This window comes from Ochotona princeps, chromosome 14 (genome assembly GCF_030435755.1).
Source record: "Ochotona princeps isolate mOchPri1 chromosome 14, mOchPri1.hap1, whole genome shotgun sequence".
Lineage (NCBI taxonomy): Eukaryota > Metazoa > Chordata > Mammalia > Lagomorpha > Ochotonidae > Ochotona > Ochotona princeps.
Window position 1 is genome coordinate 62,220,252 of NC_080845.1, and position 16,035 is coordinate 62,236,286.

Genomic DNA, 16,035 nt, shown 5'->3' on the forward strand with positions numbered 1-16,035 from the left:
CTGCGCTAACACATACCAGCAACACACTCCGACACATGCTAGTGCACACCACACACACACACGGAGGCCAGGCACTGCTCCCCACTAGCAACTTAGCACCCAAAGGCTAGGATGCTCCAGCCCCCCAGGTGTCATGGGACCTAAGAAGGATGGGGGAGAAGTGAGAGGAAGACGTACAAACAGCAGGGGAAGTGAAAAAGGCAGGGTCCCTAAGAAACCCTGCAGAGGAGGCAGGGAGAAAACACTGGCATTCACCTGTGGACGGCAGTGGCCAGCTAAGCTGGGAGCCCTGAACAGCACCTGCCTTTGCATTCACCAGGTCACTTCATCCACGCCCCTGGCTCAGGCCACAAGCTGAATGTGTGGGCCCCGTCCCCAAGCTTTGAAGCCATGGGATTGTACAAGGTTGCCCTGGAGGACTCAGGCTGACCAGGAAGGATCCCAGAGGCTACAAGCAGCAGTAGCCCTGGATGCAGGCCCTGGAATCCCACCCTGCATGCGGCCTGAGTGGGCAGAGGTGCCCCAGCAGGTACGGGGCAGCCGTGTCCGTCATGGTACTTACAGGTGGACTTCCCGTGGGTTTTCTCACAATTCGGGCAGTGATAGATGTCGATGTCGGGCGCCTCCTCTTCTTCTACCCCAACACAGCTGAAACGGCAGCAAACACACCATCACCTGCGGTTCCACCACGCTCAGGTGCCTTCCATCCGCCAAACTGCACCTGGGGCTCTGCCAGCTGCAGCAGAACCGTGTGCCGACAGAGCCGCCGGCAGAGCCACCATGAGGACCCCCAGCGCCTCCCCGAGGAGCCACCCACTGGGCCGTACTCCAGCCACCACTCAGCTCCGTTTCACAGAGTTCAGGGCAAGGTCCAGGTCTGGAGCCTCCTTCCTGCCTGGGGTTCCTCCAAGCCCCTGCAATCCTGTTGAAAGGGGCAGGCACAGAGGGCCCAGACACAGGCCCTAGACCGTTTTAGGAAAGAGGACGGCCAGTACCCAGCTGTGCCCTAAGACATTAACAGATTTCCACCAAGTCAGAGCCAGCAGAATGGGGCCTCCAGTGCTCATGCCCTCTGCCTTTTTTTTTTTTTTTTTTTTTTTGGCTGAAAGCTGCAAGATATAAAAAGCACTTATGAGAACACAGATCCCAGTGGACAGGGGGCAGGCCCAGGAGCAGGCAACTCTCATTAGAAAAATACAGGGGAGGAACTGGAAAATCCTTCCTCACCTTCCTCTGGTGAGCTTGTACGAGTAAATAAAACCAGTTAGTACATTTAGAAACACATTTCCCCCCAGGCCAGATCCAGATTTCCTAAGTAGGAGGGGCTTGGGCCAGCAAGCTACCTGGAAACTGCAGATGTGCCCTGAGCAGACTGCTGCTACTTAGGACAAGCAGACAAAGCAATGAAAAAGTCAGATTTCCAAAACTGCTTTTCATCACACTGAGTATTTGTTTTCTTTCTCATCTGGGAGCTCGAAGAGGGGCTGACATTGATTTAATACCTATGGTAACTGGGGAGGGATTCTTTCTGAGACACACTAAAATGCAAAGGTAAGGTAGCTGGGAAACAGGGACAGGATGTCTCCATTCGGACAGGGCATGGCCAGGGGCTGGTCAGGAGCCCAGGCACCCTGGGCCTGCTGCACAGCACACCCACTCAACAAGGACACAGAGAAAATCCTTCACTGGAAAGTGTCTGCTGGAAGGATGCCTGCCTACCTGCTTTCTATCAGGACGCTGAAATATGCATGTAGGGAGACCAGCAACGGGTCTTCCTATTGTCCCTCCCTGCAATGACACTGTCAGCAGCCACAGGAGCTGAGGGACAACACAGAGTAGGACAGGTAAGTCACCAGCAGGTGCGATCCACCGACACGGGGAGCAGAGCCAGAGGTGACACCAGAACATGGGCAACTGACTCGGCCACGTTAGGGTGGCAGAGGGTGATGGTCTCCCCCTTTGAGTGGCCTGAACTTGAACTATTCTGGAAGGAGCAAATTGCAATGCAGATGCTAGGCTCAAGCTGACATCTGTCCTCACGACAGGCATATCAGAGAATCAATCAAGCCAAAAGCTGGTTCTGATCAGGAAAATCAGAGGACACCCAAATTGCTAAAATCAGACAGGAAATAAAGGACATCGCTACTGAGCCTAATGCGAAATGGACAAATTCCTAAACGCATAGGAACTATCAAAGTGACCTCGAAAACAGAAAGGAAAAACTGAACAGATCAATAACAAGAGACTGACTCATTAATAAAATACTTCCCCAAAATAAAAACCCTAGAGCCACCACTGGTGAAAGCCATCAATGTTCTTCCTTAAATATTTATTTACTGATTTGAAAATTAGAATTACAGGGAGAGAAGAAGAGACAGAGAAATCTTTCATCTGCTGGTCTACTCCCCAAATGGCTGCAACAACTAGGGCTGGGCCAGTCTGAAGCCAGGAGCCAGGAGCTTCTTCTGGTTTTCCCATGTGGGTGTGGGAGCCCAAGCACTTGGGCCATTCTCTGCTGCTTTCTCAAGCACATTAGCAGGGAGCTGGATTAGAAATGACTCAAATTGGTATCACAGGTGATGGCCTAACTTGTTATATTACAATGCCAGTCCTAAACTCTATCAAAACGTTAAATAGGGCCCAGCGTGGTAGCTTAGTGGCTCAAATCCTCACCTCACACATCCCGGGATCCCATATGGGCACCAGTTCTAATCCCGGCAGCCCCGCTTCCCATCCAGCTCACTGCTTGTGACCTGGAAAAACAGTCGAGGATGGATCAAAGCCTTGGGACCCTGCACCCACGTGGGAGACCTGGAAAAGGCTCTGGGCTCCTGGCTTCAGATTGGCGCCACTGCAGCCAATTGCAGCCAACTGCAGCCACTTGAGGAGTGAATCCTTGGATGGAAGATCTTCCTGTCTCTCCTCCTCTCTGTATATCTGACTTCTCAATAAAAATGAAATAAATCTTTTTTAAAAAGTGTTAAATAACGCCAATCCTCAAACTCATCCAGAAAATAACAGAGGAGGAAAACTTCCTGGAGGTCAGCATCACCTAATTTCCAAGCTAGACAAGATAACCACTATCTTTGATGAATAATGATGCAAACATTCTTGACAACATACTAAAAAACCTAGTCCAGCAGTGTAGTAAGGCGATTGCACCCCGCATGACCCAGCAGCATGGATCACAGACATACAAGGGTAGCTTAGTAAGCAAAAACAAGCCATGGCTTCTCATCCTGGAACCTCTCCTCTGGTGGCAAGGGAAGGATGCACTCCTGGCGCTGCAGGCTGGGAAGACAGAAGGCACGCTTCTCTCCCTCAATTCACAGGACATGGCCATGAAGGGAGGAAGAGGACAAGGAAGACAGCGGCTGGCCTGGCCCTTTCTCTCGCATTGGCACAGCCCCTCAGTGCATCCCTCTGTCCCTGTATCTCCCATTCCCTTCCAAACCCTCCTCCTAGCATGCACCACACCATATTAACTCAATGAATGAAAACTCCCACATGTTCTTCTTGGTGGACACAAAGCCTTTAACACAATCTCACACCCCATCATGACAAAGGCATTGCACAAACTAGAAATAGAAGAGAATGTTTTCAGCATGATGAAGGCCGTATGTGCATAGGAAAGACCCACAGCTAACGGCACACGCAATGGGGAAAGAAGGAAAGCTTTTCCCTTAGGATCACCAGTTGGCCAGGAGTCTTGCTGTTGCAACTTGCATTCCACGCAGTATTGAAATTTCAGTCAAAGCAATCAGGCAAAGGGATAAAGTAAAAGGCACTCCAATTAGAAAGGAATAAATATACTGATCTTCGTCTGCCCACGGCACATCCTCTATTTTAAAGATCCTCCAGAATCTCCACAGAAAAGATTTGTTAACTCTAACAAATAAATGCACACTGGGTAGGGTGCAACATCAACACCCCCACAACAACTGTATTTTTATGTACTAGCAATGAGTACTCTGAAAATGAAATCAAGGAAGACATTACAAGAGCAACTCAGAAAACCAGCAGATTCAAGATTGCCACTCTGCTGAAATAGAGTTAACAGATGGAAAACATATCCTGGGACCTGGATTGGAACGTTTAACAGTGTTAAATCCTATTACTCCCAGATCAACCTATGGATTCAATGTAATCGCTATAAAACCCTCAACACCTTTGTTCAAGGAAATGGAAAAACTGATTTTCAAATTATAAGTAAGTAATTGCAAGGGATTCCCAAGCAAATTTCAAAAGGAAAAATAAGAAAATTTCTACCTTCCAGTTTCAAAACTTTCTACAAAGCTACAGTAATCAAAGCAGTGTTGCACCGAGGCTGGCACTGTGGCACACAGACTGAGACCCTGCTGGTGGCATCAGGATCCCATCTGGGCACCAGTTCAAGTCCCTGCGGCTAGACTCCAAGAGCAGCAAGAGATGGCCCAAATCCTTAGCCCCTGCACTCATGTGGAAAACATGGAAAAATCTCCTGGCTTCAGACCCATCTAGCCCTGGCCATTGCAGCCATTTAGGGAGTGAACCAGCAGGTGCAAGATCTCTCTCTCTCTCTCTCTCTCTCTCTCTGTAACTCTGCCCTTCTAATAAAATAAACAAATAAATCAATCCTTAAAAATAAAAGTGTGGCACTGCCCTATGGACATATGGACCAATGAAATGGATGAGACTACAGAAATAAACCCATACCTTCGATGACCTATTAATTTTATTATTTTTAAAGATTTATTTTTTTATTGGAAAGGCAGATTCACAGAGAGATGAAGAGACAGAAAGAAAGATCTTCCATCCATTGATTCACTCCCCGAAGGACCACAATGGCCAAAGCTGCCGGGATCTGAAGCCTGGAGCCAGGAGCTTCTTCCGGGTCTCCCAATCAGGAGCAGGGTCCCAAGGCTTTGGGCCATCTTCCATTGCTTTCCCAGGCTACAGCAGGGAGCTGGATGGCAAGTGGAGCAGCCAGGACACAAACTGGCCTCTATATGGGATGCTGGTGCTTGCAGGTTAGAGATTAACCAGTTGAACCATTGTACCAACCCCAACCAATTAATTTTAAACTGAGGTTGCAAGACCGTATAACAAAAGGAAAGAACAAGGAAAGAATAATTTCTTCAATAAATGGTGCTGAGACAAGTGACTAATCACAGGAAAAGAATAAAGTTGGATACTTGATTCACACCCTATATAAAAGTGGACTGAATATGGATCAACAGCCTACACATAAGACCTAAAATTATAAAACATTCAGAAGAAAACTCGAAGAAAAATCTTCATGAACTTGAATTTGTCAGTTGGGTCCTAGACAGCACAGCAAAAGCATGAGAAACCAAAAAAGAAATAAAGAAGGAATGAGATAAACCAGACTCCATCAAATTTAAAAAATTTTGCCTTAAAGAACACCAACAACAGAGTTTAAGCAGCAGCTGAAAAAATGAGACAAAATATTTGCAAAACACGTATCTTATAAGGGTCTAGACTATATCATGATTATAACTCAACAATAGAAGACAATCCAATTTAAACAATGGGCAAACAACTTGAACTGACACTTTCCCAGATATGCAAATGGCTAACAAGCACAAAACCAAAACTACAGTCGGCTACAATTTCACCCCACTAGGATGGCTGCCATTTTATTAAAAAGAAGAGCACCAGGGACAAGAACATGGAGCAATCATAGCTCTCTTACAACAACAGACAGGATGTAAAAATGGAACAGGTACTGGAGAGATATTTCACAGTATGAGTTTGAGTCCCAGTTGCTCTGCCTCCACTCCAGTTCCCTGCTAATACACTTGGGAGGCAGCAAAGGATGACCCAAGAACTTAGGTCCCTGTCCCCGGTGCAGGAAATACGGAGCGAGTTCCTGGCTCGTAGGTTCAGCCTGGTGCAGCTCTGGGTATTGCAGCCATTTGGTGAGTGAGCCAACCAATGGAAGTGCACTCTCTCTTTCTGTTGTGTATGTACCATTCTGTCCTTCAAAAAATCCTTTTTTTTAAGATTTATTTATACATTTATGTATTTTAGGATATTAGCAGGAATTTTTATTGTCCAAGCTTGGCCGCAGCAACTCCCACTACACTCCAGAACTACTGTGCTGTGCGGTGGAAGTCAGGGATTTTTTTTTCACAATTTTTTGTGTGTGTATCTGGGGTAAGGAGGGAGATAAACGGAGAAGCCTCACCCAACCTCCCACCCCATTCCAGGGTTCCCGTCATGGGGCGTGCTCCGAGGGCACTGCTCAAGTGGTTTCGATAGTTCAACAGTTCTGAATTGCTGCCAATCTTGCCATTCCAAGCATGATGAAATCTCTCTAGTATCCACTAGCTGACACAATCAACCTTTGGGTCTCTGTTTGCCCAGATCTTCACGGCCAACACATGGCTGAGGCAGATGATCCATTTCTTCTGTCCTCTGAACTGTTGTGGTACCAGGTGTCCTCTGCAGGCTCCGATGGACCGCCATTTCCTCCATGTGCACTTAGATATACTGTCTAGTGTTCCATCTGAACCTCTGAGGAGGCTTAGTTTTGACAAGCACTCCATGATCAAACCATGGATCCTGCACTTCTCTTCATGGTTGGGGTTCTGGGATCAGCAGTTCAGTCGGAGTGTTTCCCAAAGAAACTTCTTCTAAGGTGATCCCAGACCTGATTTCTTTTTTGTGAATGCCAGTACAGGGTCTGGCACAGTCCATCAACCCAATCAGCTTATGCATATACTGGTGGTTGTAATTGCTGGGTCAGTTCTGTTTGCAGACCTGCCTTCCACACTAACCAATGGGTGTTGCAGTCAAGCATGATTCTGCCCAGCACACACTCGGCCCTCACGCAAATCAATGAGAGCTGCAGCCTAGTCGGAGTGACTCCCAATAACCCTCATCAGGCTTGCCCCCTGCCCTGGTTCCCATGCTTGCCAATAGGGACAGCAGACCTGTCCAATCTGTCCCACATCCCATTTAACTCTAATATATGTCACTGGGCATTGAAGCCTAGTTCAACCCAACCAGCCCTACTTTCTAGCCCACACACATGCACCCGCCATTCTGTCTAGCCACCCCTGCCCCTGTCCTGGTTTTCATGCTGTCCAGTGGGAGTGGTAACCCAAGAGGGAGGTGCCCACTATTTCCCTACTGGGACACTCCCATCCCCGGATCATGCACTCTCCAGGTGGTTCTGCAGTTTCACTTGACAGAATTAACCCCCAGTGCCAGCATCTCTAGCCTGGGAATGCCTAGGACTCACTCACCGCATGGCGGCAGTAACCAGGGCCTGAGTCCCAAGCATTGGGTCCGACCTGGCTCAGGCACTCTCCCGCTCCCCCACAGCCAGCATAGCAGGCTGCAGAGGGTTCCTTTCGCCCCAACCCCACAGCCAAACACTCAGATTTATGTTTTTTTTAATTGCAAAGTCAGATATATATAGAGAGGAGGAGAGGCAGAGAGGAAGATCTTCTGTCCATCGAATTACACCCCAAGCCACTGCAACAGCTGGAGCTGCACTGATCCAATGCCAGGAGCCACTCTGAGTCTCCCACGTGGGGGCAGGGTCACAAGGCTTTGGGTCTGCTTTCCCAGGCCACAAGCAGACAGCTGGATGGGAAGCAGGGCCACCGGGATTAGAACTGGCACCCATATGGGATGCCAGTGTGTTAAAGGCAAGGACTTTAGCCGTTAGGCTACCATGCCAGTCCCCAAAATAAATCCTTTTTTAAAAGAAAATTAAACAGAGGCTGGCACATGGCTCAACTGACTAATCCACCTTCAAGTACTGGCATCCCATATGGGTGCCAGTTAGTATTCTAGCTGCTCCACTTCCAATCCTGCTCCCTGCCTACTGCACGGGAAAGCAATGGAGGATGAGCCAAACCCTTAGGACCCTGCAACCTCATGGAAGACCCAGAAGAAGCTCCTGGCATGTGGCTTCAGATCAGCTTAGCTCTGGCAATTATGGCCAGCAAATGGAAGATCTTTGCCTCTCTGTCTCTCTTCCTTATAAATCTGCCTTTCAAATAATTATAAATAAATACATTTTTTTTTTTTAAAAAGTGCTACCTAGTATGGTAGCCTAGCGGCTAAAGTCCTCGCCTTGCATGCACCAGGATCCCATATGAGCGCTGGTTCTATTCCCAGTGGCCCCGCTTCCCATCCAGCTTCCTACTTGTGGCCTGGGAAAGCAGTCGAGGATGGCCCAAAGCCTTGGGATCCTGCACCCATGTGGGTGACCCGAAAGAGCTCCTGGCTCCTGGCTTCAGATCAGTGCAACTCCGGTTGTTGCAGCCACTTGGGGAGTGAATCAACAGACGCAAGATTTTCCTCCGCTATCTCTCTACCTTTCTGTGTATCTGACTTTCCAATTAAATTAAATCTTTTTTAAAAAGTGCTAGAAAAAGAAAATTAAATATAAAATCACAAATTCATTCATAAGTAGATAGCTCAAGAGTTAAGAACAGGTACCCAAATTCTTACACAGGAAACCAATGTTGTTCAACAGCTCAATCCAAGTCATGAGACTGGTTAGTGGTGCCAGAGGGTGGCAAAGGGCAGAACGGGAGTTACCACTTGATGGGTATGGAGTTTCCCTGGAAAAAGAAAATGTTTTGGAGCTAGATACAGCCAATGGTTAAGCAGCATTCTGAACATATCACTGTAAATGCTACTGACTTGTTAGCTTTTAAGTGGTTAATTTTATGTTACATGAATTTTATCTCCATAAAAGAAAAAAAAAAGAACCTAGTCCTGAGACAGTGGCATCATCACCATCGTCATTATCATCACCGTCACCCGCCCATGATCGTCCAACACTGCTACCGTAATCGTTACCACCTTTACCACCACCATCTCACACCCTATCGTTGCCACCCTGGCTGAGCACTCAGTGAAGCAGGTAGCACATCAGGAACTCGAAACGCATTCTTTTACAACCCCACAACCACAGGGATTTTTTTTCAGAACTAGGGAAACAGGCTCACAAGCTTAAACACCTGCCCCAAAGATCTCATTCATTCCCTGGCGAGAGCCCTGTTCTTGTCTTCAGGGTACCCACAGAAGAAGGCAAGCAGCTGGGCCACCTGGTCTGCGAGGCTTCTCCAGACAGTGGTTCCTGCTAACGCCCACTGCGCCAGACTCACCATAACAGGCACCAGCATCTAGAGCCCCGCACAGTGGCTCTACTGAAGCTGTCACGGTCCTGAAGCCCAGAGAAAGGCCTTGGCAATGCTTTCTTTTTTTTTTTTTTTTTGAAAAAGGTAAGGTTCACTGGACCACAGACTGAAGCCAGATGTAGCTAGTTTAAACATAGTTTAAATTACAAAAGACAAAACCATCAGGGACCACAATTGTGATGTCCTAAGTGGAGCTTCTGCCTCTAGTGCCAGCATCCCACATGGACATTGGTTCAATTCTCAGCTGCTCCACTTCCAATTCAGCTCCCCACCAATGTGCTGGGGAAAGCAGCAGAAGATGATCCAAGTCTTTGGACCCTTGCACCCATGTGCAGTCCTGGCTTCAGACTGGCCCAACTCAAGCCAGTGTGACTGAAATGTGAACAACTGAATGAAAGACCTCGCTCTCTCTGTCTCTACTTCTTCCTATGTAAATAAACAAAACAGAATACAAATAAATCTTTCAAATAAAAATAAATCTTTAAAAAAAGACAGAGCCATCAAAAGTAGACTGTGAAAAAACGTTGGGCTGCTCTCAGGATGCAAAGTGACTTTAAACAAAAATTGGAAGGAAAACTCAGAAAAGAACACCGACAGATTAAAATTATGTTTTAAATAAGCAAAATAGACTAAAACACACACCTTGAAAATACAACCAAGTGTCAACATCCTTGCTCTGGGGGCCACCACTATGACACAGCAGGGTCAGTGGCTCCCTACGGCACCAGCATCCCATATGAGCACAGGTGGGAATCTTGGCTGCTGCTCCACTTCCGGTCCAACTCCCAGCTAACACGCCAGGGAAAGCAGCTGAGGGTGGCCCAAATGCTTGGGTTCCCTGCACAAAGGCCTAGCTCCTTCGGCCTGGCCCAGCTCCAGGCACTGCAGTCATTTGGAGAGTGGACAAAGATATGGATGCTTTTTCTGTCTTTAACACAGCCATCTAAATAATTTTTTCCTACCCCTTTCACTACACTATGGGAATTGCCCCAACACAAAGAAAAGGGCCCAAACCCGGAAGAACCCAGGGCACGTGAGGGCTGGAGACAGGGGAAGACACTGGGCAAAGAGGGTTCCAGGACCAGGCAGAAGGGCAGCCAGGGCTTATCCACATCTTAGGTCTCTGAGCAATGGGTGAGCAGGGAGTCCAGGGCGGTCCCTTCAGGTCATCATCACCATCACGTTTGAAAACACCATGTGCTGAGTCAGCTGGCAGGGAGCCGGCCCCTCCTGGGTAGCTTGCTCAGCAGGGCCCAGAAATCAACCCCTAGAGTGCTGACCCACTACAGGGAAACAGCCACCTTTACAAGGCTATAAGGGGCTCGACACAGTAGCCTTGCACCTAAAGTCCTCACTTTGCACGCACCGGGATCCCATATGGGCACCGGTTCTAATCCCAGCAGCCCCACTTCCCATCCAGCTTCCTACTTGTGGCCTGGGAAAGCAGTCGAGGATGGATCAAAGCCTTGGGACCCTGCACCTGTGTGGAAGACCTGGAGGAAGTTCCTGGCTTCTAGCTTCAGATCGGCACAGCACCGGCTGTTGCGGCTCACTTGGGGAGTGAATCATCAGATGGAAGATCTTCCTCTGTCTCTCCTCCTCTCTGTATATCTGACTTTGTAATAAAAATTAATAAATAACTAATAAATAAATAAAAATAAATCTAAGAAAGAGAAGAAAAAGAAAGAAAGAGAAAGATAAAGAGAGAAAGAAAGGCTATAGGTCTCACTCACTTGGGACGGGGGTGGGAGGGCAGATTTATGGGATAACCTTCCCTCCACCCAGTTCCATGCAGGTCTTCATCCACCAGCAGCCAGCAGCTAGGAGACAGGGGGTAGTTCCTCTGCCTTCACCCCACTCAGGGCCTGGCTGGCCTAAGAGTTAGACCAGTACCCCACAAGCCTGCAGATCCCACGTCAAACCCCACCACATCCCACGTCCAAGCAAAGCTCTGAGTGTGGTGCTCCTGCAGTTCCAGTGCAGTGACTGGGGCGACACAGCTCCTGTCCCAGCAGGCACCTCCCAGGCAGTGTTTATCCCCAGGCCCTCATGGGCTGGTGCTACCCCTGTGCGCAGGAAGTACAGGCAGTATGGCACCGAAGATTCCTCAAGGCTCACAAGGCAGAGAAAGGTACCTCTGAGCACTAGCAGCAGTGTTCAAGAGCGGACACTGGGTTGTCTATGTGCAGGAGCAGACACTGGGCTCCCTGCGTGCAGTGAGAGCTGGATTCCCTACATGCAGGGAGGGAGCCGCCCCATTGGAAAGCCACGAAGGAGTCATGGACCCAGTCCAACCCATAAGGACAGAAATCCACACATTCCTAACATGCCTCTCACTGGAGAACTGGTGTCCATAGGGGAGCTTTTCGGAGTGAAGTTTGGCAACACCTGCCATGCCCAGTGGTCCCTGCAGTGTCCACCCTGATGTGCCTTCTACTTGCAGCACCAGCCTCCACCCACATGCAGATGATGGGGTATGGCCCCTCTGCTTCTGCCCAGGAAGGCAGGGCTTAGAAAATGGCAGGGCCCTGAGTCATCCTGGGCCTGGCTCAGCAGTGACTGTGGCTGTCACACTGAGTAGCTGCCACACTCAGTGCCCTGATGGCAGCCACCAAGGTCTTGAAGCAGCCAGAGGAGCTAAGCGAGCAGCCCACACCTCACAGACTCACAGCAAGGTTCCAGGGGCCCAGTGTCCATGCAAGCCCCACACTGCAAACATTGGTCAGGTCCTGCCTTGCTCACCACACCCTCCCAGGACAGGCTATTTGGTCATTTACTCTATTATTACAAAGGTAAGACTTTCCAAGTGCCCCCTAAGAAACAGCCTGGAGAATAACCAAGGCAAAAAAAAACCAAAAGAGAACAGCCACACAGAACTAGGAAACGTTTTCCATGTGTCAAAGTGAAGACCAGGGGCTGGCGCTGTGGATACCGCCTTAAGTCTTCCTCTGTGGTGTCAGCATCCCATACAGGTGCCAATTTGTGCCCTAGTTGCTCTACTTCCAATCCTGCTTCCTGTTAAATGTGCCTGGGAAAGTAGCAGAGGATAGCCCAAGTCCATGGGCACCTGCCCCCAAGTGGAAAACACAAATGAAGTTTCTGGCTTCACAGCAGCCCAGCTAGGACTATAGTGGTCATTTGGGGAGTGGCCCAACAATGGAAGGTTTCTCTGTCTTTCCTTCTCTCTTTGTAACGCTGTCTTTCAAAAAAAAGTACATAAACCTTAAAAAAAAAATAGTATCAAGAGCACAGGATGCTGGTATGCTTTACTTTCTAAAGTATTTTTTTTAATTTATATTTGAAAGGCAAACAGAGATTAATCTTTTATCTGCTGCTTTACTCTCCAAGTTCCCATACAACATCCTAAACTGGGCCAGGTCAAGCCAGGGTCTGGAGCTCAATTCAGGTCTCCACCATGGCTAGCAGGGACCCAAATGTTTGGGTTATCACCTGCTGCACCCCCTCCCCCCCCGGATACATATTAGCTGGAAGCCAAGACCCAACCCCAGGCAAACCAACATGGAGCATGGGTGTCCCAGGTGCTGTCCTCAGCACTGCATTAAACCACAGCCTCCAGGCTCTGAGATTCAAATTGAGAGTTTCTGGCCACACAGGAGCTGCATGCCGGCATGTGCCATCAATACCGTCCACCAGGAGTGACAAGAAATGACTATGTCATAACAGTACTCCATGGCAGCTAGTGTGATGAATCAATCCATTGAAAACAAAAGGCAAAAGAAGAAAGAAAAAAAAAGAAAGAAAGAAAAAAGGCAGCCTACCTTATTTACATAAATCCAACTCCCCCAGCCCCTTGCCAACATACAGTGAGCACCCAAGGCGTGCAGCCATGTCGCAGTGGCCCTCCACAGGACACTTACTATGGTTCGCCCAACATGCAGACAGCCAGGCCTGACCAACCTTTAACGGCACTCCCAGGAACCCTGTACCTCTGTGTCCCCCGGACCCTGCCTGCCCATCCCCTACCAGGGTTGTGATTATAGGGGCACAGAAGACCAAGGCTCAGGAGGACCCAGGTGTGCAGGGCAGGAGGGTTCAGGAAAGCCCTCCAGAAAGCAGACCAGGAATGGGCCAGGCCCTGCTGTGTGTGTGTGGCCCCTGAGCAACCCCACAGTGATAGCAGGAGCAAGGGTCACGGGTTAGAAGGTACCAGATGAGCCAGAACTTTGGAATCAGGGCTCAGACACAGGAAGAGGAGGCGGCAGGTGGGAAAGAAACACCAACAAGCAGGACCTAGGTGGAGGCGGGTAGCAACAGGAGCCCTCTATGATGAGCCACGGGGCACAAGGAGAGCTGCAGAGTAGCTGGGGGTGGCAGTGTAGGGCCAGGAGAAAGCAGCCCAAGTGACAGCATCAGCACCAGCACCCGGGGCTCCCTCCTGCAAAAATGGGGCCCTTCAGCCAGAGTCAGCCCAGGATTGCTCCAAGCATACAGGGCTGACGACAGGCACACAGCTGGCTGGAGCCAACAGGAGCTCTCCCAGCTCTTCTCGTCCCCAAGGACACTGGAGCATCAGAACTGAGTCTCCGGATCCGCAGGAGCCAGACTGATAGAAGAGTGATGACCCCAACAGCTCACAGACCTGGCGCTGTCTCATGAGGCTCCCAGGGGCCAGGAGACCACAGCAGGGCACTACACAACCATCACAGCGTGGGGACCAGACCAGGTCCTCCCACTGAAAAGAGAAGCAGTGACCACGGGAGATGCAACCCATAGTATGACATAGCAGGTGTCAGACTACAGGGTCATGAACACACATCAAGAATGAGGCCTAGACACAGCTTAACGCAGACACACAGGGACAGAATCAGACATACATACCACCCACATACTCCATGAACCCAGACACAAGCAACATGGAGACACACAACACACACACACACACACACACACAAATGCAGGTGATAATGTGAGCGGGACATGAAAAGTTAATTTTACAATTAAAAAGAATGAAATAAGTGTCTACATACTGACATGAAGAGAGGCCCACAATATACTCTTCATTTTTTTAAAAAGATTTATTTTATTTTTATTACAAAGTCAGATATACTGAGAGGAGGAGAGACAGAGAGGATGTGGAGCTGCCGGGATTAGAACCAGCGGCCATATGGGATCAAGGCGAGGACCATAGCCACTAGGCCACGCTGCCGAGCCCAACCCACAATATACTCTTAAGTAGACAAGTACAGCACAGTTAACATACAATTCCATTTGGTGGAAAACCTGAAACAAAATGCGTGCCCTGTGTGAGCTCTGCGTGCATCCATGTTGGTCATGTGTGTGCACACACATGTAAGCAGTCATAATCACCACGTGCGTTGCCTTGTCTCTGTGTGTCCGCAACTATGCATGTGTGCCAATGGGTGCATGTCTACGTGTATGTGTGTCGTGCTCGTAACATGGCCATGCAAGTGTTGCAAGGCAGGGTTATGCCCATCACACCCACCTTACCTTTGAGGAGGCCCTAATGGTGGAAGCAGGGTGGCAGGCACGAAGGGGGATTTTTCAAGTGATATAGATGCACTATCCTATTTTAACGGCAAGAACAGGTGGAACCAAGCTCAGGACAGGTTCCATTTGAGCCAGCTGTGACCCCAGTACACAGAGCTGAGTCTACCGCAAATAACTTTCAACCTAACTTAGTGCGTAAAGCCTAGGAATCAACTTTTCAATCAGTTTCAGCAGAGGGTCCAGGCCCGATGGCCAGCGAGGGACAACAGGCTCCTGACCCCAACCACCAGGCTGGGGCTGGCCTCACGCTGTGCTCTTTCGCATTTTCAAACCAAGTCTGCAATCAACGTTAGAAACAGCACAACTGAAGAGCATTTCCAGTTTTTTCTGTTATTGTTAGGGAACACTAATTTAAGGCAAACCACAATTTGTGTCACCTTGTTTTGACATATTTTTTAATTGCAGAAAAATACAAAAGGAGATGACATCTTTCCATGGGCGGAGGGTGACAGAGCCTTTCCCTGGGCTCCCGGGCCTCTGTAGCACGCAACACAGGTCCTGCAGCAGGTGTGGTTTCAAGGGCAGTGAACACCTCTAGAAACGTCCCCTAAGCAAAGCATGGGTGGACACACACAGTGGGGGCAGCAGGGAGCTGGCACGCTCCTCACTGCTTTCAAGTGACTAACCTATGCAGAAACGTCCTGAGACCACTGCACGTGGTGGGCGTTCCAGCAAGATTTGAGGGCAGCATTTGGCTCAGTGGTCAGCATGCCCAAGCATGACCACATCCCATAGGGGCAGCGCCTGGGTTCAAACTCCATCTCCAACTCCAGCTTCCTGCTGAGGCACAACCTTGCAACCAGCAGATGTGCCTTCATTAGTTAGGTCTCGGCCACTGCAGGTCCTGGGTTGAGTTCTTGGCTCCCAGATTTAACCTAGCCTAGCCCTACTTGTTCCAGGACAGTTGGGAGTGAATCAGCAGGTGGCAGGAAAAAAAAAATCTCTATCTCCCTCTCTCTTTTTTTAACATTTTATTATTATTATCATTTTATGATACAGTTCCATAGGCTCCTGGCATTTCCCTTATTTCCTCCCCAACTCCCTCCCCCCATCCTGCCTAGTTCCTCTATACCATTACTAAAATAGAGTTCTTCACATACAGTCATACGTCCATCATTGCAGGCATGGACAATGACAGAGAGTCCAGCATCCTATTGTCAATACAGAGCACACAGTTTCATTGCAAGTCCATCTTTGTCTGGAAGTAGAAAATGCATACTACATTGTATCCTCACATATGGATATGTTAGTCTCCATCTTACAGCTACTGTACATCCCCTTAAATGAAAAGTTATAATACAAAACCAACAATAAAGAGAAAAATAGAAATTTACAATGC

At 48.8% G+C, this 16,035-nt stretch overlaps 1 protein-coding gene across 1 annotated transcript in view; it reads right to left on the reverse strand.

The window, feature by feature from the left end:
- Window positions 1-16,035, reverse strand: part of PHF2 (PHD finger protein 2) — a 93,947-nt gene that overhangs the window by 34,709 nt on the left and 43,203 nt on the right. The window contains exon 2 of the mRNA XM_058672981.1: window positions 563-648. Coding sequence (XP_058528964.1) covers window positions 563-648 — 86 coding nt within the window. The remainder of the gene's footprint in view (window positions 1-562; window positions 649-16,035) is intronic.